This window comes from Lepidochelys kempii, chromosome 1 (assembly GCF_965140265.1).
Source record: "Lepidochelys kempii isolate rLepKem1 chromosome 1, rLepKem1.hap2, whole genome shotgun sequence".
Lineage (NCBI taxonomy): Eukaryota > Metazoa > Chordata > Testudines > Cheloniidae > Lepidochelys > Lepidochelys kempii.
The window spans coordinates 335,359,241-335,387,011 of record NC_133256.1 but is presented as its reverse complement, the minus strand read 5'-3'; the positions used below and the strand labels follow the sequence as shown (position 1 = coordinate 335,387,011).

At 42.4% G+C, this 27,771-nt stretch overlaps 1 protein-coding gene across 2 annotated transcripts; it reads left to right on the top strand.

Annotated features, from left to right (window-relative positions):
• The first annotated feature begins 44 nt into the window (after positions 1-44).
• On the top strand, positions 45-17,120 carry HSPA14 (heat shock protein family A (Hsp70) member 14). 2 transcript variants are annotated; one of them, XM_073328698.1, is made up of 14 exons: positions 49-177; positions 1,778-1,858; positions 1,940-2,022; positions 3,900-3,948; positions 4,988-5,081; positions 5,191-5,281; positions 8,006-8,110; positions 9,033-9,194; positions 10,061-10,216; positions 11,950-12,052; positions 13,845-14,060; positions 14,619-14,792; positions 16,499-16,569; positions 16,914-17,120. In XM_073328698.1, the coding sequence occupies exons 1-14, from the start codon at positions 121-123 to the stop codon at positions 16,990-16,992; spliced, it is 1,521 nt and encodes a 506-aa protein (XP_073184799.1). In that variant the 5' UTR covers positions 49-120; the 3' UTR covers positions 16,993-17,120. The 2 variants fall into 2 exon arrangements, with proteins under 2 accessions (XP_073184800.1, XP_073184799.1); XM_073328699.1 differs by lacking the exon at positions 14,619-14,792 and having other exon boundaries at positions 45-177.
• Positions 17,121-27,771: the final 10,651 nt, after the last annotated feature.

Here is a 27,771-nt window from a genome sequence, read left to right as displayed (position 1 = left end):
GATTGGCCCGAGCGAAAGCTTCGTCGGGAGGCCGATGCGGAATTTGATTGGCGCGGGCGGCGTCGCGGTGCATTGTGGGGGGGGGGGGAAGCGGCGGCGGTGGCGTGGAGTAAGGGGCTCATGGCGGCCATAGGCGTCCATTTGGGCTCCACCTGCGCCTGTGTGGCCGTCTATAAGGTAGGCCGCGCTGGGGGTGCGGGGAGGGGTAGCCGGGGGTGGGGAGCCCTCCCCCCAGGCCGGCCGCTTGGGGGTGGGGCCCTCTCTGGTGCCGCTGTGGGGGCCGGCTCGGCTCGGGGTGGGGTGCCAGGGCCACCGTTCACAGAGTCATAGAATATCGGGGTTGGGAGGGACCTCAGGAGATCATTTAGTCCAAGCCCCTGCTCAGAGCAGGCCCGATCCCCAATGGCCCCCTCAAGGATTGAACTCACAACCCTGGGTTTAGCAGGCCAATGCTCGAACCACTGAGCTAGCCCTCCCCCTGTGAGCAGGATGCGTGTGTACCACAGTCAGGGCCACAGGCTGTAAAGGGCTGGGATGGCTAAGCCCTGGACAGCCCGCCAAGGGACGTGAGAGATTCTCCCTCCCTTGGTGTCCTCGGGAGGATGCTTTTCTGAAAGATGCTTTTGTGGCACACAAGTTATGCAGGGGTCCCTGGGTGCAGTTCTCTGGACTGGACAGGTCACGGTGGCCTCACAGTGTGCGAAAAAGCCGTTCTAGTGTCTGTCCGTTGCTGTTAGCCGCAGAGCTGTTCAGTGGGGGCATTTAGCTGTTACCACTCAATGGAGAGATCTTGGAGTCATTGCGGATAGTTCTCTGAAATCCTCGACTCCATGTGCAGTGGGAGTCAAAAAAATGCAAACAGAATGTTGGGAATCCATTAAGAGAGAGATAGATAATACAGAAAATATCATGTTGCCTCTATATAAATCAATGGTATGCCCACCTCTTGAATACTGCGTGCAGATGTGCTCGCCCCACCTCAAAAAAGATATATTGGAATTCGAAAAGGTTCAGAAAAGGCAACAAGAATTATTAGGGGTGTGGAATGGTTGCCATATGAGGAGAGATTAATAAAACTGGGAGTTTTCAGCTTGGAAAAGAGATGACTAAGGGGGATATGATAGAGGTCTATAAAATCATGACTGGAGCGTAGAAAGTAAATAAGGAAGTGTTATTTACTCCTTCTCATAACTCAAGAACTAGGAGTCACCAAATGAAATTAATAGGCAGCAGGCTTAAAACAAACAAAAGGAAATATTTTTTCATGCAACGTATGGTCAGTCTATGGAACTTTTTGCCAGAGAATGTTGTGAAGGCCAAGACTATAACAGGGTTAAAAAAAGAACTAGATAAGTTCATGGACGGTAGGTCCATCAATGGCTTTTAGCCAGGATGGGCAGGGATAGCGACTCTAGCCTCTGTTTGCCAAAAGCTGGAAATGGGTGACGGCATGGATCTCTTGATGATTACCTGTTCTGTTCATTCTCTCTGGGGCACCTGGCATTTGCCACTGTCGGAAGATAGAATACTGGGCTAGATGGACCTTTGATCTGACCCAGTATGGCCGTTCTTATGTTCCCAATAGAGGATCTCGCTCTGCAGGATGGAACGATGAAATGCTAAACTCACTCATAGAGCGCAAGTTTTTAATTGGCACCACTGGCTGTGTTTGGTAATAAATGTTGATGCTGCATATTTCATTGCTAAGGTAGGAAGGTATGTTAATATTTCACTGAATGACTTCTCTCTGCCTTTGGGTGGTGTATTTTGTTTTTAGGATGGCCGTGCAGATGTGGTTGCCAATGATGCAGGTGATAGAGTCACACCAGCTGTTGTTGCTTACTCAAAAAACGAAGAGGTAATTTTTTTATCGCTGTAGCAGTTTTCTGCAGAGAGGAATGTCCATTTTTCATTTCATAATTTCTTTTCCATTTTGCAGGTGGTTGGTTTGGCAGCAAAACAAAGTAGAGTAAGAAATATTGCAAATACAGTAGTGAAAGTAAAGCAGATTCTTGGGAGAAGGTAAGTGAATAGATATGAAAGAAAATATACACACACTCCTCAAATGAAATATTACAAATTGGGGATGAAAATAGCAAATGCTTATTTAACGCATATTTGTACACAAGTCTTCTCACTAAAGCTGGTCTGTTAATGAGATATATATAATTTAAGATCTAAAGTTTAATCAGTTTAATAGTTTGGCTTTGATAAGAGAGGTCACTAGATCCCAAAAATTGTCTTTGGTAGTTTTTCCGTTCTTTAATGAACTGTGGAATAAGAAGTTAGAGACTTTAGAGTATTCTTTGCCTGCATTTGTTTGCAGAATCAAACTGGAATAAGAATTTGCCAATAGGTAATCCTCACACTTCATAACTTGTCCAAAATAATGCTGGGTTTGGCCTACTTCTCAACTGTAGTGTGGACTCTTATTACCAAGATTTCTTTATTTGTATGCAGAAAACATTACAAAGGTTAAAATATGCTGCTGTACATTTACTGAATTATTACCTTGAATTTAAAGTAAACTACAAGTAAATCCACAAATTAACAAAGACCATCTTGTGAACTACAGTGAACACAAGAATCATAGATATTAAGGTCAGAAGGGACCATGATGATCATCTAGTCTGACCTCCTGCACAATGCAGGCCACAGAATCTCATCCACCCATTCCTGCGATAAACTTCTCACCTATGTCTGAGCTACGTAAGTCCTCAGATTATGGTTTAAAGACTTCAAGGAGCAGAGAATCCTCCAGCAAGTGACCCTTGCCCCATGCTACAGAGGAAGGCGAAAAACCTCCAGGGCCTCTTCCAATCTGCCCTAGAGGAAAATTCCTTCCCGACCCCAAATATGGCGATCAGCTGAACCCTGAGCATATGGGCAAGATTCACCAGCCAGATCCCACCACTCAGTGCTCGTGTCCTGAGTCCAAAAGCGGTATTCCACTCTGGTCAGCACCTCCATGAATGCCACAAGCAATCTCGTGTCGTTCATTCATCATTGCAAATTAGCAAGGTTCTACTTTATTTGGTTTTTAGTCCTGCCTAATAAAATGCTCAACTTTGTAATCAGAGAGGTGACAAATCAACAAGAAAGGTTTGTAACAGATTAAAAACAAATTAAAATTCTTTAAATGGCAGGCCGAGGGAGAGAATCTACCTGTGTATAGCCTGATTTTTATTTTATTTTCCTTCTGGTGTAGAATTTTGACAGTTAAACTTTTGCTCATCTTTTAGAATAAGTTAATCAGCTTGTAACTGCTGTGATTATTTACAACTGATATAACGAAAATGATATTGACATATGGTCCTGAAATAAAAATCACGTTGAATGCAGAAGATACTGTTAATTGTTCAGATTTTATTTTGTATCCGTGAGGGTAGTAAATCAGAAGTGATTGATATTTTTCCAGGGTGCGCTTTGTTTTCTTTCTTCAAAATGTAACTTAGGCTTTATCTACGCTACGCACCTTTTAGCGACACAGCTGTGCCACTACAGCCAGGCCGCTAAAAGATGCACAGTGTAGCTGCGCTCCTGCTGACAGAGCACTGTTCATACCGATGCTTTTTGTCGGTAAAACTTTTTTGTCGTTCGAGGGTGTTTTGGTTTTTTTTAACACCCCTGAATGACAAGAGTTTTGCCGACAAAATTCCCGAGTAGACAAAGCCTTAGAAAAATTGTCCCTTTCTCTTGAGTTTTTCCATGACAGGGGTGGGGCCCCAGACCTGCTTTTTATTAATAGTAATTGCAACAGGAGTTTTGACTAAAATCAATAAAATACAAGTGGATCTTCGTAGACGGAGTGTCATAAGCTGAAAAAATGAACAACTAGGTAGGTGGAACCACACATCCAATGCCACCTGCAAAACATCACTCTTAATTTGTTTTGACAGCTCTGGTGACCCACAAGCTGAGAAATATATTGCAGAAAGCAAATGTCCAGTAAGTATGATCCAGTTTTTTTCTTGTCCCTAGAGTTGAAAAAATTGGCATTGGTTCCATCATTTATTTTAGTATCACAAACACCTCATTACAGTGTCTTTGTGCCATATGGGTCTGATCACTATCTGAAGCTCTACAGGACGCCATGTGTGATAGAAGCTTCTTTTTTAATGAGAGGTTTTGCTATATTCTGCTTTAAACCCTCTATTTGTCTCTCTTGTGGAGTTAGAGCCATCCATTATATGTGGGTTCTCCCTTGGGTAATATGCCTGAAGGAGAACTTCAGAGACGGTGATTCTTTAATGCAGTCAAAGAGAATACTAACTAGCTTTTATTAACATTATAAATAAATGCAGAAAACGCTCAGCATAGAAAGCATGAAATTAAAATGTTTATTACACAAGCAACCACATAATTGAATCTTAAGACAACATTATCCTTGCTACTGGAAAGCTTTGTTTCAAAGAAAGATTTTAAAAAAAACTTTATTAACTCAAGATACTGACCTGATCTCTGTTTCAGGAGCTCACAGGCATGGGGGAGTCTGAGTAACAGATCAATGATCCCCTGTATCCAGCCCTTGCCTCACCTCCTTCCTCCCAGAGGAGTGACAGCCAGGCTGTGTTAATCGTTGACCACCCATCTCGATAAATTCATGTAAATTGGCGCAAAAGCTAGATAATATGAGGGTCTGAAAGTCCTCCCTGTGTGCCTGGGAAAAATTGTGCCTTAGACAAACCTTCCCCAACATTTCCATGATATTTGAGGTCCAAATCCTTAGGGGTTTTTTCCCTTGTGTTTGAATGTTATATACCATGGGCTTGGCTTCATGATTCAGGCCTGGATATGACCCCCCTCCTTGGTCAAATCTGTTGTGGAGTCTTCAGACCATTTGGGCCAAACACAAACATGAAAATGTTTCCCTGATCTAGTTTTCTTTTCTGGGAATGGAAACCAAATTAGACATAAACATTAATTTTCATTACAAACAAACTGAGACCTACCATGTCACATGCACATATGTTGGCTTTATTCCTAGGTCACTGAGAAGAATGGAAAACTCCAGTATGAAATAGATAACAAACTTGTTTGCCCTGAAGAAGTTGCAAAACTCATATTCAGTAAAATGAAAGGTAAATAGGGAGTAAAACTTTAAAAGTTATCAACACCTTGGCTATATTAAGGCGTCTTTTAAAAATAGTAATATTTTAATCCACATGTTCTGCCTCTGTTTGTAAACAGAAACTGCTCAGTCTGCTTTGGGTTCCGATGTCAGTGATGTGGTTATTACTGTGCCATTTGAGTTTGGAGAGAACCAGAAAAATGCCCTTGGGTAAGAAGAATGACTTCTCTTTTCATTTAGATGCAGGGGGACAGAATGGCTCAAGGGATTACTGATGGTAGGGCCCTACCAAATTCATGGTCCATTTTGGTCAACGTTATGGTCCTAGGATTTTAAAAATCATAAATGTCATGCTTTCAGCTATTTAAATCTGAAATTTCACAGTGTTGTATTTGTAGGGATTGACCCAAAAAGGAGTTGGGAGAGGAGGGGTGTCATAAGGTTCACACACACAAGGGTCACATTGGGTCAGGACCTCCAATTTGAAAAATGCTTGTCTCCCCCGTGAAATATGTATAGCGTAGGGGAAAAGCACACAAAAGACCAGATTTTACAGTCCTTGATGCGTCTTTCATGGCCATGAATTTGGTAGGGCCCTACTGATGGGATATGGAGACTTCCATATTTGGACCTAAATCCTGTAACTGATAGTGCATGGGGCAGGTTGCTGTGCGTCTATAGAGCCTTCACAGGTGTAGCAATCTGAACATCCACTAACAGTTACAAGATTCAGAGTAGCAGCCGTGTTAGTCTGTATTTGCAAAAAGAAAAGGAGTACTTGTGGCACCTTAGAGACTAACCGACTGATTAGTCTCTGAGGTGCCACAGGTACTCCTTTTATAGTTACAAGATTGGAACCCTAGTTTGCTGGTTCAAATTTGGACCACCCTGGTAATAATCAGGAGTAGAATCCTGGCCCAGTTGAAGACAGTGGGAGTTTTGCTACTGACTTCAATAGAAAAGACTTCACCCCAGAGGTTTTATCACCTGGTGACTGTTGTGTTCCACTTGAAATGTGTCAAAGTTTGACTCAGACTCCCAATTTATCAGACCACTCTGTTTTATTAGCAAAGCTGCTCTGCTAATACATTTAGAAGTGAGCCCCCCCCGAGTGGGGCTTGTGTCTCTTAATTTATACAGTTTTTTGGAGGACAAGTTACAGAGAAGTTACAGACAAAAGAAGAAAAAGATTTTAGTCACCACCCTTAGAGATCCCTGAGACCAGTCATGTATCTTCAATTACCTGCCACCCTTAACAATCTCCTTTAACAGCTTCCAGTTACCTTAACTAATTGCCCTTCACACCTTCTATTCTGATGCCTGCTTCTTAGACGTGCTGGCTCTATCTTAATTGCTTCTCCATTCAAAAGCTAACTGTCCCTATGTGTGCTCCCTCAGATACTTTGTAACATGTTTTGGCATGCCCTCTCATATACAATGTATCCAGCATGTCCCCTTATACAATGTTATACTTCCACAAATGCAAATGACTTCAGTGCTGTTCCTCCTTAGGTTTTTACATCACAAATCTGAGCATCAAAATTGGTACCAAATAGCACCTTTATGGGCGATCGTACCAGGGAGGTTAGATGCTGAGAGACTGAACTCTTATCCTGCCATGCTAGGTTTGAGACGCCCTGGTAGGACAACACAGGACCACTGTCTGTACCACTGTTTATACTTGTAGGGGTTCTCTCTCCAGGGCTGTCAGTCCTTTTTATATTACACAAGCCTAAGTCATTTTAAAAAAAAAAAGTATTTTACTATTATAAATCGAAATGCTCCAACTTTTAGATTTTAAAAAAAGCAGATGCCAGATGTCTATTAAAAATCCATCTGGAAATAAGCATTGTGAGTGTCAAAGTCAGATTCAGGACTCACATAATTTGTCAGACCACTCTGTTTATTAGCAAAGCGCTTTGCCAATTCACCCAGATATGTGAGTCCCTCTTTGAGGCTCAAGCTAACTTATTTATACAAATAAGCCAAAGCCAATTTAACATAAGAGACAAAAGGAAGCAGAAACTGACAAATATACATACATATCTTATTTGCATACTAACTTTTACCAATATCCTAGCTCAGTAGGAGCTCTAAGTTAATTAGTTTGAGGACCCATTGTCTCTCACTCCTTAATGTTTCTCATCCTGACAACTATATTTCAACAAACCCTTCAAATAGCATTTCTTTAATGAATTATAATTTCAGTATAATTCATTCTACTTTCACATGAGTCTTAAACCAGCAAATGGTATTTGAGAGTCATTGAGCAAAGCACTTATGAGGTTTTTGTGTTACTGAGGACATTTCATACTTGCCAGTTAATCTGAGAAATGCTAAATTAGTTACATGGCTATTACAAGATGCATATTGGAGTGTGTCACAATGGCTTAGTACTTCTGTTTCAAGCGTAAAGGCAATAGACTTTTATCTGGAAGAAATTTTATTGTAGGCAGTTCAGAGACATTGAATTTTCCAGAGATGTTTTTTTTTTTTTTTTTTTTTGGACGCAATCAAGGTGATTTGGATCAGATATAAAACCAAACTTTCCTGCTATCAGTGCTGAGAACAATTTATGGGGATTTTTTCTGGAATGTTATCAGTTAGATTTTGTTCTTAAAGTTAAAACTTCTGCTGCCAAATAAAACACAGCCAATTTCACTTTGTTATATTTTGAGTCAGAGACTCTCATGCATTACAATACATTTTTCCTTGACACTTCATATATACAATTAAGGCAGGGGATCCAATAACAATTTGCATTATAGACAGGACTTTTAATAGTGTTCCTTGACTAGGCCAAAACCTTGGAAATATCATTTTATATCTGGGTAACATGGCTCTGTGGTGTATGTACATTGAAGAGGCCTCAGTAATATGTACCACTACAGTAAGTGAAATGCAGATCTTTAGCTGTGGTGTGTCTTATCACAGGCAAGCAGCTGGGGCAGCTGGATTTAATGTTCTGAGATTAATTCATGAGCCATCTGCAGCTCTCTTGGCGTATGGAATTGGACAAGATTCACCCACTGGGAAAAGGTAAAATGCTTTTATCTCATTTTTGTGTGTGCTTTTTAAAATAGATTTAACTGTGGTTGCTTGAAAACTGGAGGTTTTGATGAACAATAGTGGTGTGTAATTAAGGCTTTATTGTGACTACAAAAATCGGGAGACGTCATTGTATTGTCATAACAATAAATGCAAAAATCATAACTTTGCTAGGAAATGCCCAGGGAACACAATATTATAGTTAACATTAAAGTTTGTCATTGGAAATTTGAAAAGTTTTTTTTATAGCCTTCATTTTCAATACAGATTTGTTTTCAATTACTTAAATGACTTTGAACGGATAACCGTAATTTAAAAACCCATACTGTGCTACACTTGATATGGAAAAAAATATGTAAAAAAGTTGTCTTGCTCGGTAGTGAGCTGACTGGATTGACAAAAGACCATGACTACTTAACTTGAAAATAAAAACTAAAATGTAATTCAATTTGTTAAGGAAGTTATGACAATAGTAAACATAGTACTGTTCTATCCAAGTTTTAAGTTAAAATATGTCGCTTCTATTACCTGAGTATTCAAGTGCTGTACAAAATTAAAAAGTTGAGATCTGCCCAGGTGTCAGTTTTCTGTCCTGCTGTAAGTATAACTAGGGCTCATAACATCAAGTAAATGTTAGTTCCCAGTTACGCTCCGTTTAGTCATAGGCTGTTTGCTACTTGTAAGCATGCTATCAACTATTGTTCTGTTTCTTGGAGGAATACTGTAAAATAATAGCCATAGATATGATAGATGTATTTCAGTACTTCCAATCAAATGTTATTGACAAACAATTTAAAAAACTTAATTTACATTGTGTGTATATGTTTAGTTAGAAACAATGAGTATGAGGAAATGTATGTATTTTACTGATCTAGTTTTCAGGTTTTTGTTTTGTTTTGTTTTAACCTGGCAGCAATGTGTTGGTTTTTAAGCTTGGAGGAACATCGCTCTCTGTGACAGTTATAGAAGTAAATAGTGGAATATATCGTGTTCTTGCCACAAACACAGATGATAGTATAGGTGGTGTCTGTTTCACAGAAGCCTTAGCACAACATTTAGCTTCTGAATTTCAGAGGTAAGTGCTGAATATTTTACAGCTACAGAAAAACATACATTGCTATTAATGTTGGGACTACCTTTTTTAAAATGGTCTCTGGAGGCAAAGTGGGGTTTGGGGTGGAGGCTCACAGCTCACAACCCCCCCCCAATGACCTTGTGACCCCCCCGTTTGAGAACCCCCGTTCTAGGTGTTACCACCATATAAATATTGAATAATAATTCCATGCATTTAGCAAAAGTTGGCTTAGGTGAATTCACTGATCCTACATAAAACCACCCTGTAAGTTTCAGATGGATAACATTCTTTTTCTGACTCAAACTGTTGTGCAGTGTTGCTGTAAGCTGCTTTTTTTTTTTTTTTTTTTTTTAAAGCAGTCTCATTCCAACTCTGGGGTGTTTTGTTTTTGTTTTTAAATAACGGCAGCTTTTATTAAGAAGTTGTTGAAGCAATTGCTATATATTCCTAATCACTTAGTCAAGTTTATAGAATGCTTTGAGATCTTTTGGATGAGGTTGTTACAACTTCTGTTTAATGTTGTTTTGTTTCTTGAAACAACTCTGATTGAACTTTAAATTGATTAGCTTCAGGCATCTTCTTCCCATATTGCATTCATTTAGGAGATTGTTCTGAGGAGAGACTGATGAAATCTCTGCTTGTTAAAACACTAATTCCTGGCTTTCCCCAAATAGCACTGAAGAATGTGTCCTTTGCTTGAATTTGAAGCAGACATTTTTCTTTATTCTTGTAAGGCCATTCAAAATGTACAGTTTACTGAAGAATGGGAAAAGGAGCCACTTTAATACTAACTTCTTGAAAGCATATCTAATGCATTATGTCTAAAACAGTTTCTCAGTCATCGTAAAGACTTCTTTTTAATACAGATCTTACAAACATGATGTAAGAGGAAATTCCAGAGCTATGATGAAGCTAATGAACAGCGCTGATGTTGCAAAGCACTCTTTGTCAACCTTGGGAAGTTCAAACTGTTTCGTAGACTCATTATATGATGGTCTGGATTTTGATTGTAATGTGTCCAGGTAAGGGTGATCCTTTTGAAATTACTTTTGATATTTTTGTTAGGATTGTTTTCTAGGATTGTGTGTGTGTGTAAAATTGAATTTTGGGGTGGAGGGGTACTGAAGATGAAAACTGGGTTTTTGATCTCTCATTCCTGCAATATCTAGAAGTCTCTGCTAATGTGAATAGCTCCGTTGGCTTTAGTGTCAGATGAGTAAAGGCTGCAAGAATTGGGCTCTGAGTACTAACGAAGGCTTCTAGCATTGCACTGCAGGTTCTGACTGTTCACTTTTGAAAGGTCCCCCAGAATTTTGTCTTTATTTCATATGCACTATTTTCCAGACTTTTACTTGAAGGATGAATAGTCCTAATCCAGCATAATGACATAGCATCTGACTTTATTGAAGACGGGGCTTGAAAACCTTACCAGAGACCTACTGGCCAGAGCTAGATATCAAAAAAAAGTGGATAGAGAGCCCTGATAAGTGAGAGGTGTAGGGAGCTGGGATTTGTACCAGGTGTTCTGTTCCAAGACCCTGCACAGAGTAAGTTCTATCCCTTTTGCTGAGAGGGGCAGAAACTTTCTCTCCCTTCCACCCCTCCTCGGTTCTCTGGTGTGAGAGTGGACTGTTTATACTACTCTTACCTCTCCCTGGAGGCTTGCGTTTTTTTGTTTGTTTGTTTGTTTGTTTTTTCCCCCGTTTGGAGAAGGATTGTCTTCCCCTGTCAATTCTGCTACTGCTCATTGCTTTCCCAGTTGGCAGTAGAAGCAGAATAAAATAGGATGCTTGGCAGTTTTCTTAACAGAATAGCAGCAGTTCCATTTTGCTGCTGCTGCAGCCTGGTATAAAAACAAATTAAAAACAAAAACAACAAAACCCACCACAGTAGCACAGACAAAGGAGCAGTCTATCTGCAGACTTACATAAAAACTGTTTGGATTGCTCTAGTTCAGTTTCATGGACTAATATTTTGTTTTAATTAAAGTGATTCATTGTATACCTTTCAACCACGTAAAGCTTCCCCAGACTCCTTTGGTGAGTAGTATTCTCAAGCTCTGATTAAAGGTAGTAAAACATACTGGGGTCCTCAGACTACTTGCTTGTGAACATAAAGCAAGAGGTTGACCGTTAATTCTTAAGAACTCTTCTTACTTTGTTTTACCTCTGCAGATAAATTTGTTTTTAGTGTTTCATGCATCTTCAGATTAAAAATCAAAATTAGATTCAATTTTTCCACTTTGTCTCACCACCTTGTTGTACCCCCACAACTTGCATATGGAGATGGTTTTCTGTGGACCATCTGGGGTATGTCTATACAGGAGGAAAAACTGGCCTTGTAATTCTCTACTGGTGTACTGCTGCTGATGGAGTTATAGTGCAGGGAGCATGCAGGCACTTTTTCCACCACATTATCTCAGCAGAGTTAATGTGTATTGGTGAAACTTTGGGTGGAACAACACCCAATTTTTTTGCATGTCTAAACTGCTGCATTTTTTCGGCTGTTCTTCACAAAAACAAAATCAAAGTTGAATCCACAGCTTTCTTGGTGTATTTGTGAAGCCATAATATTTCTGAGACTCTTTCACACCAGTACATTGCTCCTGCTGTTACTTAATCCTGCCACTTCATGGCTATGGAAACAGAGTATGCTGTGGAAAATATCTTTCTCTTCCATTTTAACTGCTAATTCTTCCAACAGCTGAGAGATTGTATTTGCTGTTTACTTAGCATTTTCTCTGTTTGTTAAACAGGGCCAGATTTGAACTGATTTGTTCTCCACTTTTTAATAAATGTGTAGAAGCAATTAAAAAAGTCTTGCAACAAGTTGGATTTACAGCAGATGACATTAACAAGGTAACAATTAATCTTTATTCTCAGGATGTTTATGAACTCATTTGGAAGAACACCTGGGGAATATATTAACAAGGAATTAGCCATTAGCTGTTAATTTCTAGGGCTCAAAGTACACCACTGTATGTGAAGCATTTTCTGGCTGCTAAATGTCATGCTAGTTAAAGGTACAATTTACCCTCTGCATGTGTGTAGCTCTTATTACTGCTGAGGGGTGTTGTGTTCACATTAAGGGAAAAATGTATCGCACACAAGACTTTGGGTTTATAAAAGAACTAAAGGGTGACTAAAGCCTTATGGTTTAAAACTGTCCTTTTCATTTCTGTAGCACATTGATGATAAATCCTTGATCAATTCAAGGAAACTAAAATCAGTTATATGATTTATTTATTTTTAATATTTTATATGCCTAGGCTGGGATGGGTGCTATACTTACCTTATCTAAAATGTTGTCTAAAAGATTTTTGATATACTTGGAGATTTATTATAATTTCATAGGTTTATTTTAGGTTTTTAAACATTCTTAAAACTTAAACCATGTACATCATATAACTGAGGGCTAAGGGACTGTTCCAACACCCACTGAAGTCTGTGGAATTTGTCTTCATTGGGAATTGGATTGTGCTCTAAGTGTGTGAGAGGGGCTTTTTCGCATGTCTTTAAAGGAACTCCTGAGTTCTAGTTCATGTCTGAGTAAATCACTTAACCCAATTTAATGGGCCAGTGAGGCAGAGGTTAATATTTACCCAAATCACAGAAGTATGAGTTGTTTAGCTAGAGTTAAAAGTACCTTAAAAATGGAGAGGTATGTAAAGTACAAAGTAACTACGTAGTAGTAGTAAATTTTTTTTTTTTTTAATTTTTAGATTTGCACAGTACTTCTGATTGCAGAACCCAAGATCAATTACAGTAATATTGCAGAATAGTAGAGGCCAATAAGTCTTTCAGTTATTCAGCACAAAGGATAATACTACATGCCACTGGGATTTCCATAGTCAGTGTTGCACGTGTAATGTCTGTTTTAGTTTCAGTGATAGGGTAGAGAAGGGATGGCATCTAAGATATAAAGTTCTGCAATAACTAACAGATGCTCTTAGCACAGTGAGAACTGATCCTTGAATGGGAACTTCAGGCAAAAGAGCACATCAAGGTATCCTGTAGGGGTTTGAAAGCTGTGAAAAGCTAACTTAAAAATAGTGCCTACAGGTTTGAACTGAGCGTAGTGTGTTTTAAAAAAAAATTTCTAACAAAAGGAAACGGTGAGTAGAGGAGTCAACACAAAACAAAGTGAAAATTGTAACATTAAATTTTTAAAAAGGAAACTAAATTCAGTGAATAAAAGTGGAATGTTAAGTGAAGTCTTTTTTAAAAGTGAACATTTTTGATAAATCCCTGAGCGCTGTTTTATGTAAATAGTTGGCTGTCATGAATTTTTGCTTCATTTCCAGGTCAGGTTGGCCTCCGCTAAGACACTGTTGTTGTTTGGGGTGGGGAGTTAATTGGTTCTGTCTTTATGGAATGCTATTTTTTAGCTAGCTCACTGATACAATAGGAGGCCTGCTCCAGAAATGATTTCATGCTTGCAAGCTGCCTTTTTTTTGAGACAAATGCTAAGGGTCCAGAGGTCAGGCAAAAATAATGTATTTATATTTTTTATTGTAGTATTTCTGGTTTTTTTACACAGTGGGTCATAGAGCATTAAACATTACAGAGCAATTTAACCTTCCACAATGTAGCTGTATGTTCACTTATGTTCTGTAAAGTTCTGAAGTCACTAAGGAATAATATTTTCTAGGTAGTTCTATGTGGTGGGTCTGCTCGAATTCCAAAGCTACAACAGCTGATTAAAGACCTTTTCCCAGCTGTGGAGCTGCTGAATTCTATCACACCAGATGAGGTCATTCCCATTGGGGCAGCCACAGAAGCAGGGATCCTAGTAGGGAAAGAGAACCTCTCGTTAGAGGAGGAGGCACTATCTATTGAGTGTTCTGCCAAAGATATTCTAGTTAAGGTAAGTCTCATAGTTTAATATTGAAACTTTTTTACTCCACTAATGCAAAAATGGATCAATATTGGTGGTGACTCACTTGGAAATGTTATGTTCATTGATTTACAGTGGTGGTAGTCTCCAATAACCATGCTAGCACTAGCAATTGCATTGCAACTTCCTACTAAATAAATCAATATGTAGGGCCTGATCCATAGCCTATCAAAATCAATAGACATACTCCTGTTGATTTCATTGGGCTTTGGATCAAATCCTTGCTATGCTATAATAGCTGAATTTACCATTCCGTGTGCAGTATTTTCTATAGCTACAATAGGAAATGCTTCAAATACTACCATGCTGCAGCATTTGCCTTTATTGTGAGTATTAATGCTGAATTATACTTTTAAGCAGAGACCACTGTATGTAGCTATCATCTGATAATTAAAAATCAGTTTTTGCTAGCTTAACTCCCATTGAGTAGAGCCGAATAAAACTCTAGACTCAAACGTCTTTAAATATGAACTCCTTCTGTAAAGTTCAGAGATTAGATACGTCATGCCAACTTTTCTTGTTTGTTAGGGTGTAGATGAATCGGGGACTGACAAATTCACAGTGCTGTTTCCATCAGGAACTCCCTTGCCAGCACGAAGGCAGCACACACTACTTGCCCCAGGAAATAATTCCTCTGTATGTCTTGAACTATATGAGTCTCTAGGCAAAAGTCCTGCAAAAGAGGAAGACAAATTTGCACAGGTGTGTACATACAAGAAGTTAATATAAAATTCTTGCTGTGAATTATTTGGAAATTCAGTGGATGTACAAGAACAGACTTTTTGTTGGGAGGAGTGGAAGTCCCTACACTAGTCTCTCTAGAAATTGCCTTTAAATCATTCCCATAAACAGATCATACTGACTTTCCAAGCAAAGTATTTTTTAAAAAAGGAATTCTACCTTTACCTAGCACCTTTATCAAGCTGAAGAATCCTGCAAGTGCTTTGCAGGCTGCTCATATATAGAGCGCTGCTGAAATGCAGCAAGCAACTAGCCCAGCAACATACTTCACAATGGTAAGAGAACTTTTTGGCCAGGAATGGTGGGGTAAATAGCACACACAGTGCTACAGGATCTATTCAAGTCCACCTAGATTGAATAGGATCTTAGTTTCAAATACTGCTTTGGAAAAAAACACACAGTACGTTACATGGTACTCAACTTCTCTAAATCAGAAGTATTAAAAAACAGTCAGGTACATCTAATACTCCCTGGATGAGTAGTGGCAAGGATTCAATGTTAGCCTAGTGGATAGAGCACTTGACTGCAAATCAACAGAATCCTTGAAGAAATGCCTCCTACAAAAAGCACACTTAGTTGGTCTGCATTCTGCATGGTGCTGATCACCTCTAGCTGGAGGTACTTTCATACCACTTAGTAGCCAAAGACAAAGGTTTGCCATAACTTGAGCTTTTTAGGAAGGGAATGGGAGTGTTCTGAAGTTCACATACTGAGTATTTTAGGACCTGATCAAAAGAGGTGATGAGCATGCTCAACTGATACTGAAATTAATGGGAGTTGAAGGTGCGCTGCCCCTTTCAGGATCAGACCTTGCATAGCCTTTCCCATTTCAAGGAGCTACCTTTACATGAAGTGACCTCAACAGAAGGATTGAGCCCTTCCTGTATGGATCTCTCTTGCACGTACACATGGACTTACTGTTTTGCAACCTACTTTGTATCTTAAATTACTAGTAATAAATTCTGAACAGAATAAATAACATTCAGCATGTACAATTTTGATTATTTTGGGAAAATGCAGTACTTGTGATTTTGTCGCCTCCATTTGGGAGAGTTAGGATCACAGAAATGTAGGATTAGAAGGGACCACAATAGGTCATCTAGTCCAGTCCCTTGCACTTAGGCAGGAGTAGTATAATCTAGATTGTGCCTGACAGGTGTTTATTTAACCTGTTCATAAAACCTCCAGTGACAAAGATTCTACAACCTCCCTAGGTAATATGTTCCAGTGCTTAACTGCCCTTACTTAGGAAGTTTTTCCCTACTATGCAAGATCAATCTCCTTTGCTGCAAATTAAGCCCATTACTACTTCTCTTTATCCAGAGGACAGTACTCCTTCCTAGGCAGTCATTTCCCATTTTGTATTTGGGTAATTGATTATTCCTTCCTAAGTGTAGTATTTTGCATTTGTCTTTACTGAATTTCATCAGACTGTTTTCCAATTTGTCGGCTGAGTTTAGGTTCTTGTTTTAAAATCCTAGACTTGAGAGACAGCATCAGCAGAATAGGCAAGTGGGCAGTGGCCTAGAACATTAGAGCAAGGGATTTCATTCCTAACGACGAATGTATTTCTGGAATTTGGACACTAGATCTGTTCATGTGCTTAGTTTACTTTGTATCAGTGCATATAATCAATTTTAGCCTTTTATTATTATTTTTTTAAACAGATTGTACTCCAGGATTTAGATAAAAAGGAAGGAGGTCTTCATGACATATTAACTATTCTCACTATGAAAAGGTACCAGAAATCCAAATATTTCCTTGTCTGTGCATTAACTCACTGAGTGCCTATGAAAAGTACATTTGAGAGAAATAGACTTTTTCTGCTGCTGAACTTCATCTGAGAATTGATTATATTTTCTCTCTAAGAAAGAGCAGCAGTTAATTTATTTGTGGGGCTCTTGCAACCTCGGTATGAATTTGTGGGGAATCTGTGGTTTATCTTTTTCTGCCTTTCCCAAAAGCCATGTTAATGTTGATTCTTGATGTCCCTAAATAAAATTTTTCATACATGCTATGTTAAGATCTATTTTCAAGACTTCTGGTGTACAATATGTAAATATTTATTTCTCTCTTGCTTAGGGATGGATCCTTACATGTTACCTGCACAGATCAAGATACAGGAAAATGTGAAGTCATCACTGTTGAAGTGGCATCATAGTTTCATTTGAAAGGAGACTCTTTTTGTTGGCTTGTTTCCCAAACGTGTGTGTGTGAGTGTGAGAGAGAGGGAGAGAAAAAAATACTTTTAATGAGCCATTGCAGACTGGAATAAATTAGATAACAGCATTTCAGCACCAAATCTTTTTTTTTTTTTTAAGTTACAAATGAAAATATAATGCAAAAGGTCACCCCAAACTTTCAGATAATAGAGAGAGTAATGCAAATCCCCATCTATCGATCGATATTTAAGTTTCCAAAAGTGACACATCCAAATGTTTTTATTATTCAGTAATAGGTTTATTACAGAATGAAGACTTTTCAAATCATATGATTTAAGTTAGGGGTTCCTGCTTCCTATCTCATTAACCTAATAGAGACATAGACCCTTTTGGAACTGTTGATACATCAGTCATAAACAGCCAACCAGTGAACAAGCAAAAATCAGTCACCTGTTTGTAGTTGGGTCCTTAAAGTTTGTACCAAGTTGTATCAAAACTTGAGTAGAATCATAGAATCATAGAATATCAGGGTTGGAAGGGACCCCAGAAGGTCATCTAGTCCAACCCCCTGCTCGAAGCAGGACCAATTCCCAGTTAAATCATCCCAGCCAGGGCTTTGTCAAGCCTGACCTTAAAAACCTCTAAGGAAGGAGATTCTACCACCTCCCTAGGTAATGCATTCCAGTGTTTCACCACCCTCTTAGTGAAAAAGTTTTTCCTAATATCCAATCTAAACCTCCCCCACTGCAACTTGAGACCATTACTCCTCGTTCTGTCATCTGCTACCATTGAGAACAGTCTAAAGCCATCCTCTTTGGAACCCCCTTTCAGGTAGTTGAAAGCAGCTATCAAATCCCCCCTCATTCTTCTCTTCTGCAGGCTAAACAATCCCAGCTCCCTCAGCCTCTCCTCATAACTCATGTGTTCCAGACCCCTAATCATTTTTGTTGCCCTTCGCTGGACTCTCTCCAATTTATCCACATCCTTCTTGAAGTGTGGGGCCCAAAACTGGACACAGTACTCCAGATGAGGCCTCACCAATGTCGAATAGAGGGGAACGATCACGTGCCTCGATCTGCTCGCTATGCCCCTACTTATACATCCCAAAATGCCATTGGCCTTCTTGGCAACAAGGGCACACTGCTGACTCATATCCAGCTTCTCGTCCACTGTCACCCCTAGGTCCTTTTCCGCAGAACTGCTGCCTAGCCATTCGGTCCCTAGTCTGTAGCTGTGCATTGGGTTCTTCCGTCCTAAGTGCAGGACCCTGCACTTATCCTTATTGAACCTCATCAGATTTCTTTTGGCCCAATCCTCCAATTTGTCTAGGTCCTTCTGTATCCTATCCCTCCCCTCCAGCGTATCTACCACTCCTCCCAGTTTAGTATCATCCGCAAATTTGCTGAGAGTGCAATCCACACCATCCTCCAGATCATTTATGAAGATATTGAACAAAACCGGCCCCAGGACCAACCCTTGGGGCACTCCACTTGATACCGGCTGCCAACTAGACATGGAGCCATTGATCACTACCCGTTGAGCCCGACAATCTAGCCAGCTTTCTACCCACCTTATAGTGCATTCATCCAGCCCATACTTCCTTAACTTGCTGACAAGAATACTGTGGGAGACCGTGTCAAAAGCTTTGCTAAAGTCAAGAAACAATACATCCACTGCTTTCCCTTCATCCACAGAACCAGTAATCTCATCATAAAAGGCGATTAGATTAGTCAGGCATGACCTTCCCTTGGTGAATCCATGCTGGCTGTTCCTGATCACTTTCCTCTCATGCAAGTGCTTCAGGATTGATTCTTTGAGGACCAACTCCATGATTTTTCCAGGGACTGAGGTGAGGCTGACTGGCCTGTAGTTCCCAGGATCCTCCTTCCCTTTTTTAAAGATTGGCACTACATTAGCCTTTTTCCAGTCATCCGGGACTTCCCCCGTTCGCCACGAGTTTTCAAAGATAATGGCCAATGGCTCTGCAATCACAGCCGCCAATTTCTTCAGCACTCTCGGATGCAACTCGTCCGGCCCCATGGACTTGTGCACGTCCAGCTTTTCTAAATAGTCCCTAACCACCTCTATCTCCACAGAGGGCTGGCCATCTCTTCCCCATTTTGTGATGCCCAGCGCAGCAGTCTGGGAGCTGACCTTGTTAGTGAAAAGAGAGGCAAAAAAAGCATTGAGTACATTAGCTTTTTCCACATCCTCTGTCACTAGGTTGCCTCCCTCATTCAGTAAGGGGCCCACACATTCCTTGGCTTTCTTCTTGTTGCCAACATACCTGAAGAAACTCTTCTTGTTACTCTTGACATCTCTGGCTAGCTGCAGCTCCAGGTGCGATTTGGCCCTCCTGATATCATTCCTACATGCCCGAGCAATATTTTTATACTCTTCCCTGGTCATATGTCCAACCTTCCACTTCTTGTAAGCTTCTTTTTTATGTTTAAGATCTGCTAGGATTTCACCATTAAGCCAAGCTGGTCGCCTGCCATATTTACTATTCTTTCGACTCATTGGGATGGTTTGTCCCTGTAACCTCAACAGGGATTCCTTGAAATACAGCCAGCTCTCCTGGACTCCTTTCCCCTTCAAGTTAGTCCCCCAGGGGATCCTGGCCATCTGTTCCCTGAGGGAGTCGAAGTCTGCTTTCCTGAAGTCCAGGGTCCGTATCCTGCTGCTTACCTTTCTTTCCTGCATCAGGATCCTGAACTCAACCAACTCATGGTCACTGCCTCCCAGATTCCCATCCACTTTTGCTTCCCCCACTAATTCTACCCGGTTTGTGAGCAGCAGGTCAAGAAAAGCGCCCCCCCCCCAGTTGGCTCCTCTAGCACTTGCGCCAGGAAATTGTCCCCTACGCTTTCCAAAAACTTCCTGGATTGTCTATGCACCGCTGTATTGCTCTCCCAGCAGATATCAGGAAAATTAAAGTCACCCATGAGAATCAGGGCATGCGATCTAGTAGCTTCCGTGAGCTGCCGGAAGAAAGCCTCATCTACCTCATCCCCCTGGTCCGGTGGTCTATAGCAGACTCCTACCACTACATCACTCTTGTTGCACACACTTCTAAACTTAATCCAGAGACACTCAGGTTTTTCTCCAGTTTCGTACCAGAGCTCTGAGCAGTCATACTGCTCCCTTACATACAGTGCTACTCCCCCACCTTTTCTGCCCTGCCTGTCCTTCCTGAACAGTTTATAACCATCCATGACAGTACTCCAGTATGAGTTATCCCACCAAGTCTCTGTTATTCCGATCACGTCAGTAACGAAACTGCTTCTCAAGACTGCAAGGTGTGATCCCTTTTGGAGTTGAGAGTCCTGTGTGCAGATTTCGCTGTTCAAGCTAATGTCAAATGGCTTTGTGATCACTACATGGAAAACCTGTATGAGGGAAGACATTCGTGTGTACTTGTTTACTTATGGAATAGCAATAAAATGGTTTTATATACATGTTGATGCACACTATACTTAATGGCAGGGATGCAGACAGCTTTTTCAAACCTAGTACGGTAAATTCAGAGCACTACTTGGTTTATGGTGGATAGAAACTTTAGTGTGTTTTGCTGCTTGCAGAGTACACTAGGTATAATAATTGAGTTAACCAGACAAGTGCAGTTTTTACAGTACTTGGGATCCAAGTTGAGAGAGGCTTAGCACCAGCAATTTTCAAAGATATCAGTTCACATTGATTTCAGTTCAGTACCAATTCAATTCAAGTGGGAGAAATGTTGAAATGTTAAATGGTTAAAGTTATAACCCTGATCGATGCAGTAGTACTTCACCTTGACATTTAAAGGGCCACAAATATAAGGATTGGAGAGGAAGGCTGATCTCGTGCTTAAGGTGCTAGGATAAGACTTGAGACCCACACCCAATTCCCTGCTTTGTCACAGACTTCCCATCTGTCCATAGATATGTCACTAAAACTCACTGATACGTTCCCATCTGTAAAACAGGGATAACAGTGTCACGGAAACACAGGATCGGTGCTATCTCCACAGCTTTGGAAGAGTCTCTAGGAGGAACCCTGCAATGTGCTAGACCCCCAAGGGATCTTACTCTTCCTCCAAGGTAGGTCATGCCGCAGAACTGCCTCCTTGACTGAACCTCTGGGTATCTTGCATACCTCAAAACCTTTTCCTATAAACCTCAGGTGTCAGTTCAACCATAAGCAGTAGAGCCTTTTTTGATCTGTTTAGAGTCCCCAGTATCAATTTATCAATCTGGCTGTATGCCTCTAAAGCTTGGGCATTGAGGGGGTGAGACAGCAGAACTAGTCCACAGGGTCAACCATGTACAAATTGCAAGTCTTTTCAAAGCCTGTGACATTGGCATCTCTATCCACCCCTTCCTTGAACTGAGGCAACAATTTGGTATCTAGGCTCCCTGTGGGAATTAGCATCACGGCGTCTTTCTCCTCTTACCCCTCAATAGGTTCTGTTCCCCCTCTGCTACTCCATATTCAGTTCATGCTTTCTCTGTTTCCCCTGGTGCTTTTGCTGATTCCCATGGTCAGGTCGTTCCTTCTCAGTCAGCTAGCTCCTTTGCTCTCAGCTCCAACTCCCACCACTTCAAATCTGTCAGTGGGAAACCTGGTCATGAGGACACACTGCTGGAAGGGGAAGCGAGTCTTGAGGATGCTACGTGGCTGCCTGTGTCCCTCAGACCCTCTTGGAACGAGGCCTCTGGGGCTGACAGCGTACTTGTGGCACGAGGGGCGGGTTTGGTGGCTTCCAAGCCAGGCTATTCCACTGGGGGAGTGTGAAGGTCAGGCCTCTGGTCTCAACTCTCATGCCCCAGTGTATCCAATTCACAGGGTGTACGCAGAGCAGACCCTGAAGCATAATCACTTTATCATGCCCGTAGGAGGTGGCTGGGAAAAGGGTCTGGGGTACCAGGACACAGATGCTGGCAAGGCCCAATGTGGTGGACCCAGATCAGTTTGTGCCCAGTGAATAATCCTGAGGGGGAGCTTGGACCCTCAGTTAAGGTGCCTATAGCGAGAATGTGCCTGAAGTGGGGTGCCCAGGAAGGGTGCACAAAGGCTGGGGTGTAGGACCTGCAAAGGTGCTCATGGGAAATTATCTGGATGACTGGCCAGATGGTAGCCAGAACCACAGAGTACCACCCTGTCCGCACCCATAATCACACACTACCAAGCTTGGGGCTAGCGAGCTTCTGACTGAAGAGTGTGCTCCCTGGGACAGGGCTGCATTGGGCTAAGATAGAGAGGGGGAAACCAAGGCACAGCCAAGAGGTTTGTGACTTCAGTCCCTGCCAGCAAGGAGGGACAGGTCATACTCCCTGCCCTAGCAGCTGAATTTCAGACAGGACTGCAGGAGGATATTCCCCTATCCCCCCCCCGTAGACAAACCGAGGGCCATGGCAGGCTGCAGTGCTGCAAACTTTCTTAAGGCTGACTGCAGGGTAAGATTCCTGTGGGAGAACGGATTCCTGTATAGGGAATGGGTTCCTCCCCAGCACTGAGGCTTGGGTCATCAGGAGACAGTTTGTGGTTCCTTAGAGGTACTGTCAGAGGCTATTGTAGCTGGCCCATGATGTCCCCCTCTCAGGACATCAGAGGATCCAGTGCACCAGGCAAAAGTTGCTGCAGAACATACTGTTCTAGACCTTTGATGCAGTCAAGCAGTACTGCAAGTTCTGTGATCCCTGTCAGAGGGTAGGAGTAAGTGTAAAGCAGCCCTGAGACAACTGCCCATCATAGAGGGAATCCTTCCAGAAGGTGGCGATGGACATTGTGGAGCCCCTTATCAAGGCAACCCGGTCAGGGAAGAAATACATTCTGGTGGTGGTAGACCTAGTGAGTGGCAAACTCAAGGCAGACGCACTGCTGACCATTGTCAGTAGAATAGGGCTCCCCAGCGAGGTCCTTACAGAGCAGGGAAATAATTTCATGTCAGCCCTTCTGTGGTGCTTATGGGAGAAATGTGGGGTCTGGTACACCTGTGTCTCTGCACATCACCCTCAGACAAATGGTATGACCACCCTGTGCATACCTGCTCATCCGGCACAAAGACCAAATGATGGTTCTCATCCATTTGTGATGGGCCTTCTAAGTTATCAAACCATTCAATTAAGTGAACTATGTGGTGGAACTGTCTGCCCCGGCTCACAGCCACCAAGTTGATCACGTCAATATGATGAAACCATACTTTGACAGGGAGAAAGTGGTGCTGGCAGTGGGAGAAGAACAAGGAATATCCCCTGGTAGATTTTATGCCTGAGATGGGAGCCAGGCCTCCTCTAGAATCAATTCCAGCAGGCCTGGGCTCACTAACCTAGCTGCCTAGCAGGTGTAGACAGGAGCCCAATCTCCCATCAGATGTTCCCCATTCAGAGTCACTGGTTCAAGTGACCCGGCTCAGAATGGTCTCGAAGAGGGAAGAGATGAGACATTGGGAATTTTCTGTAATTTTTATGAAGCCTATGTGTGCATCAGTTTCCCCTATATTTTGAAAGGCTTCTCAGTGGAGGAAAAAGAAAAAAATACTTTCTCTGTGGAAAGTATGCATCCGATGAAGTGAGCTGTAGCTCACGAAAGCTTATGCTCAAATAAATTGGTTAGTCTCTAAGGTGCCACAAGTACTCCTTTTCTTTTTGCGAATACAGACTAACACGGCTGTTACTCTGAAATCAGTGGAGGAAAAAAGACTGTTTGGGAGATACAGGTATGAATGTTGCCTAGCTGTCTGAACGGGTCATTAAAAAGGACTGGCGGAGCCAACCCCATATCAATGGAAAATCCAAGAAGACAATTGAAAAGCCAATCACCAGGCGCTGACACCTAGCAACTAATGACCCAGAGGGAGATAGATTTCCCTGCTTCTTAGCAGGGAAGCTGAGCAAAGATCCCAGCTCAAGAACAAAGGATTGGGAAAGTGTGTATAGGAGGGGGCAGGGAGGGGAGACAAGAGGTTGCTTCTGGAGTGAGGTAGGAGGCTCTCACCTGGGAACTGACCAAGGAGGTCAGACTGAGAGAGACAGAGCCTGAACATGGGAGTTCACTACAGCTTGGTTAGGCTCTGGGCTAACCAGGATGATCTATGCCAGGGGTGGGCAAAGTTTTTGGCCTAAGGGCCACATCTGAGTATGGAAATTGTATGGTGGACCATGAATGCTCACAAAATTGGGAGTTGGGGTATAGGAGGGGGTGAGAGCTCTGGCTGGAGGTGCAGGCTCTGGGGTGGGGCCAGAAATGAGTTTAGGGGGTGTGTGGGGGGGGCTCTGGGCTGGTGCAGGGGATTGGGGTGCAGGGGGATGAGGGCTCCAGCTGGGGGCACTGGGGATGAGGGGTTTGGGGTGCAGGAGGGTGCTCAGGGCTGGGACCAAGGGATTCAGAGGGCAGGAGGGGGAACAGAGCTGGGGCAGGGGGTTGGGGCGTGGGAGGAGGTCAGGGGTGCGGGGTCTCAGCAGCGCTTACCTCAAGCTGCTCCCAGAAGCAGTGGCATGTCCCCCCTCCGGCTCCTACGCTGAGCCATGGCACCGGCCAGGCGTCTCTGCACTGCCCCTGCAGCTCCCATTGGCAGTGGTTCTCAGCCAATGGGAGCTGCGGGGGTGGGGCTTGGGACAGGGGCAGCGTGTGGAGCCCCCTGGCTGGCCCTATGCATAAGAGTCGGAGTGGGGACATGCTGCTTCTGGCAGCCGCATGGAGCCATGGCACAAGTGGAGCTGGGCAAGCCCCCAACCCCACTCCCTGGCAGGAGCTTGAGGGCTGGATCCAAACGTCTGACAGGCCAGACGTGGCCCACCCCGGTCTATGCTTTAACTTTCAGTTCTCTGTGCTAACCCCCAAGGGCTTCCTATGTTGTGTTCCAGCTGACTTAATAAACACGACTGTTTTAACACCACCATTTGAGCGTCACTGCAAATACTTGGTACAAGTCTCTGCCAGCAGCCTTGGTCAGTTGGACTCACTGAACAAAGCTCACAGTGTGAATCAGGAGAGCTAAAACCCCACAGGTCTCAAGAAGACTGTGAGGTATCATGGCCTACCCTGGAGATAGCATGGCCTATCCTAGGCAGAGGTGTGGCCAGGGGGTCTCCGTGCACTGCCCCAGGCATGGACTCCATGGGCTGGGAACAGGGAACCACAGCCAATGGGAGCTGCAGGGGCGGTGCCTGCAGGCAGGGGCAGCGCACACAGCCACCTGGCCGCCCGTGAGCCTAGGAGCTCCTGCCAAACATGCTGCTGCTTCTGGGCACCGCCCAGCCAGAACCTGCACCCCAAACCCCCTCCCACACCCCAACCTCTTGCCCCAACCCCCTCCCAGAGCCCTCACCCCCTCCTGTACCCCAATTCCCTGCCCCAGCCCTGAACCCCTCCCACACCCAAACTCCCTCCTGGAGCCCGCATCCCAATCCCCTGCACTAGGCTCAGCCCAGAGCCCCCTCCCACACTCTGAACCCCGCGGCCCCACCCCTCAGCCCAGAGCCTGTGCCCCCACCCCTGCCCCAGCCCTGTGAAAGTGAGTGAGGGAAGGGGAACACAAGCAATTGGGGGGAGAGGCTGGAGTGAGTGGGGGCAGGGCCTTGGGGAAGGGGGTGGGGCAAGGGTGTTTGGGTTTGTGCGATTAGACAACTGGCAACCAGATCTCAGGGTAAGATAATGAATTGCCCTGGGCACCTCTCCACCACTGCAGTGTGCTGGCTGTGCACCTACTCTAGAGGTGGCTGTGTGATTCCTGAATGTATTTAGCTTTGCAACAGACAAAGAAAACAGAACTGATTATTTTAGTTTAAGCTAATAGCAATGAGACTTACTGTATTGTAGGCACACCAACTGTTAATACGCTCCTATTGTTTGTCAGGATATCTAGCTAAATGGAAATAGATCCTCTTCTGAAGGGTATTCAAATATAATGGAATTGTTACTGGTCTGGAAATTCTGGTGGGAAAATTCATGCCATTGACCAGCAGGGCTTTAACAATGTGGGTAACATACAGACGTCCTGCAAAATCCAACAAAATCTTGGTTCTTTTTCCTGTAACAGCTTCAGCATTCCAGCTTTGGCTAAGCACAGTGAGTAAACTAATTTAGATACGTTCTTTCACAAACAATCTTTCTAAATCCTCTGAGACTGTCTCCTTTAGCAAACACAGAAGGTTTTTTAGAAGCAACAGATTGCCTGCAGTTAGAAGCAATAGATTGCCTACTTTTTATCCCTTTTCTTTCCTGTTCAATGGCAGCTGAACTTTTTGGTAAAAATCTTTATACATGTGTAGAGCAGAGTACAAAGACTTCTGCCCTGGTTTAGTCCTCTGTCATCCCTTGACCCCCCCAAAAAATGAACAAGCAAACTGGAGGTCAGTGCTCTGTTACTAGAATAAGAATTTGAAATTAACCTGAGTCCCCAGAATGATACCAGGATCTGTCCAGCAGGAAGGTCAAGAATTGGAAGCCCCTTTTAAATTTTTTTTTTTTGGGTGAACAATTGGTACTGTCAAAGTCAGATTCAAGACTCACAAAATTTGTCAGACCACTCTGTTTATTAGCAAAGCGCTTTGCCAATGCACCCAAATATGTGAGCCTCCTGCAAAAGCTCAAGCTAACTTATTTAAACAGATAAGGGAAAGCCAATTTAACATAAGAGACAAAAGGAAGCAGAAACTGACAAATATACATACATATCTTATTTGCACACTAACGTTTACCAATCTCCTAGCTCAGTAGAAGCTCTAAGTTAATTAGTTTGAAGACCCATTGTCTCACACTCCTTAATGTTTCTCTTCCTGACAACTATATTTCAACAAACCCTTCAAGCAGCATTTCTTTAATGAATTATAATTTCAATATAATTCATTCTACTTTCACAATACCTATCCACTGACTGCCCAGGTCTAAGGCTTTATAATAGGGCAAAAATGCTTTTCTGGGTGTGGAAAGAGCCCAGTGGCAAACAAAGTGCAGAAAGACAGAGGCAGAAAGGAGTGGGAGAACCCAGGAAGGAGACAAAACAAGTAAGGAGGGAAGGAAGAAAAAAGGACTGGACAGGAGACGAATTTGTGGTAATGAGAAAAGAAGAAACAATCAGTTGTGGAGCAAAGTGCCTTTCATAAACTAATAGTTTCAAATAATGTTAACTTTCTAGTGCCTTTTCAATGCACTATATTATATGCTGAATGTCTCAGAGAAGCTAAAACCTTCATTCCTGGCACCTACCCCCAGCCCAAGCAGCAACACTGTCCCACAAGGATACCCCAACCTTATACATTTTCAGAGTAAGAGATAATTAATTGTCAGACCTAGTCCATCCTGCTGTCAGTGCAAGTTTGTTTTTTATTGTATATTTACTAATACATTCAGCTAGTTTACATGTTCCGAGTGTTGAGACTTCTACCACTTCCGTAGAAATTTATTTTACAGGCTAGTAAATCCTAAAAGTGACTACCTTTTTCTTTACAGTTTTTTTAATTCTAAAACAACTCTTCCCTGTCCCCAGACATGCAACTTCCTACTAAAAAAAACCAAAACAAAACAAACATTTTTTGATGGTAAGAAAGAGTTGTGGCATATAAATGTCCCTGTTGAACTGTGCAGTAGAAAGCAAACTTTTCAGCCACCATTTATTGCTGAAGTATGTGTTGGTTGAATGCAGAAGGCTCTGTTATTTATTTAAAATAGTACCCATGGGATATGCATCTAATTTCTGAGAGATGCTGTTGTTATTGAACTGCCAGCTTTCACTGTTTTGGATTAATTTGAAGGCTGGTTCAAAAGCAAGCCCTTCTTGCAAGGAAGGATATTGTAAT

Bases quoted from the DNA above. Each gene is read 5' to 3' on its own strand.
- HSPA14 (XM_073328698.1), top strand. From the start codon at position 121: ATGGCGGCCATAGGCGTCCATTTGGGCTCCACCTGCGCCTGTGTGGCC. The intron at 9,195-10,060 runs GTAAGTGCTGAA...TTTTTAATACAG, and splicing joins TTAGCTTCTGAATTTCAGAG to ATCTTACAAACATGATGTAA. The intron at 10,217-11,949 runs GTAAGGGTGATC...TTTGTTAAACAG, and splicing joins TTTGATTGTAATGTGTCCAG to GGCCAGATTTGAACTGATTT.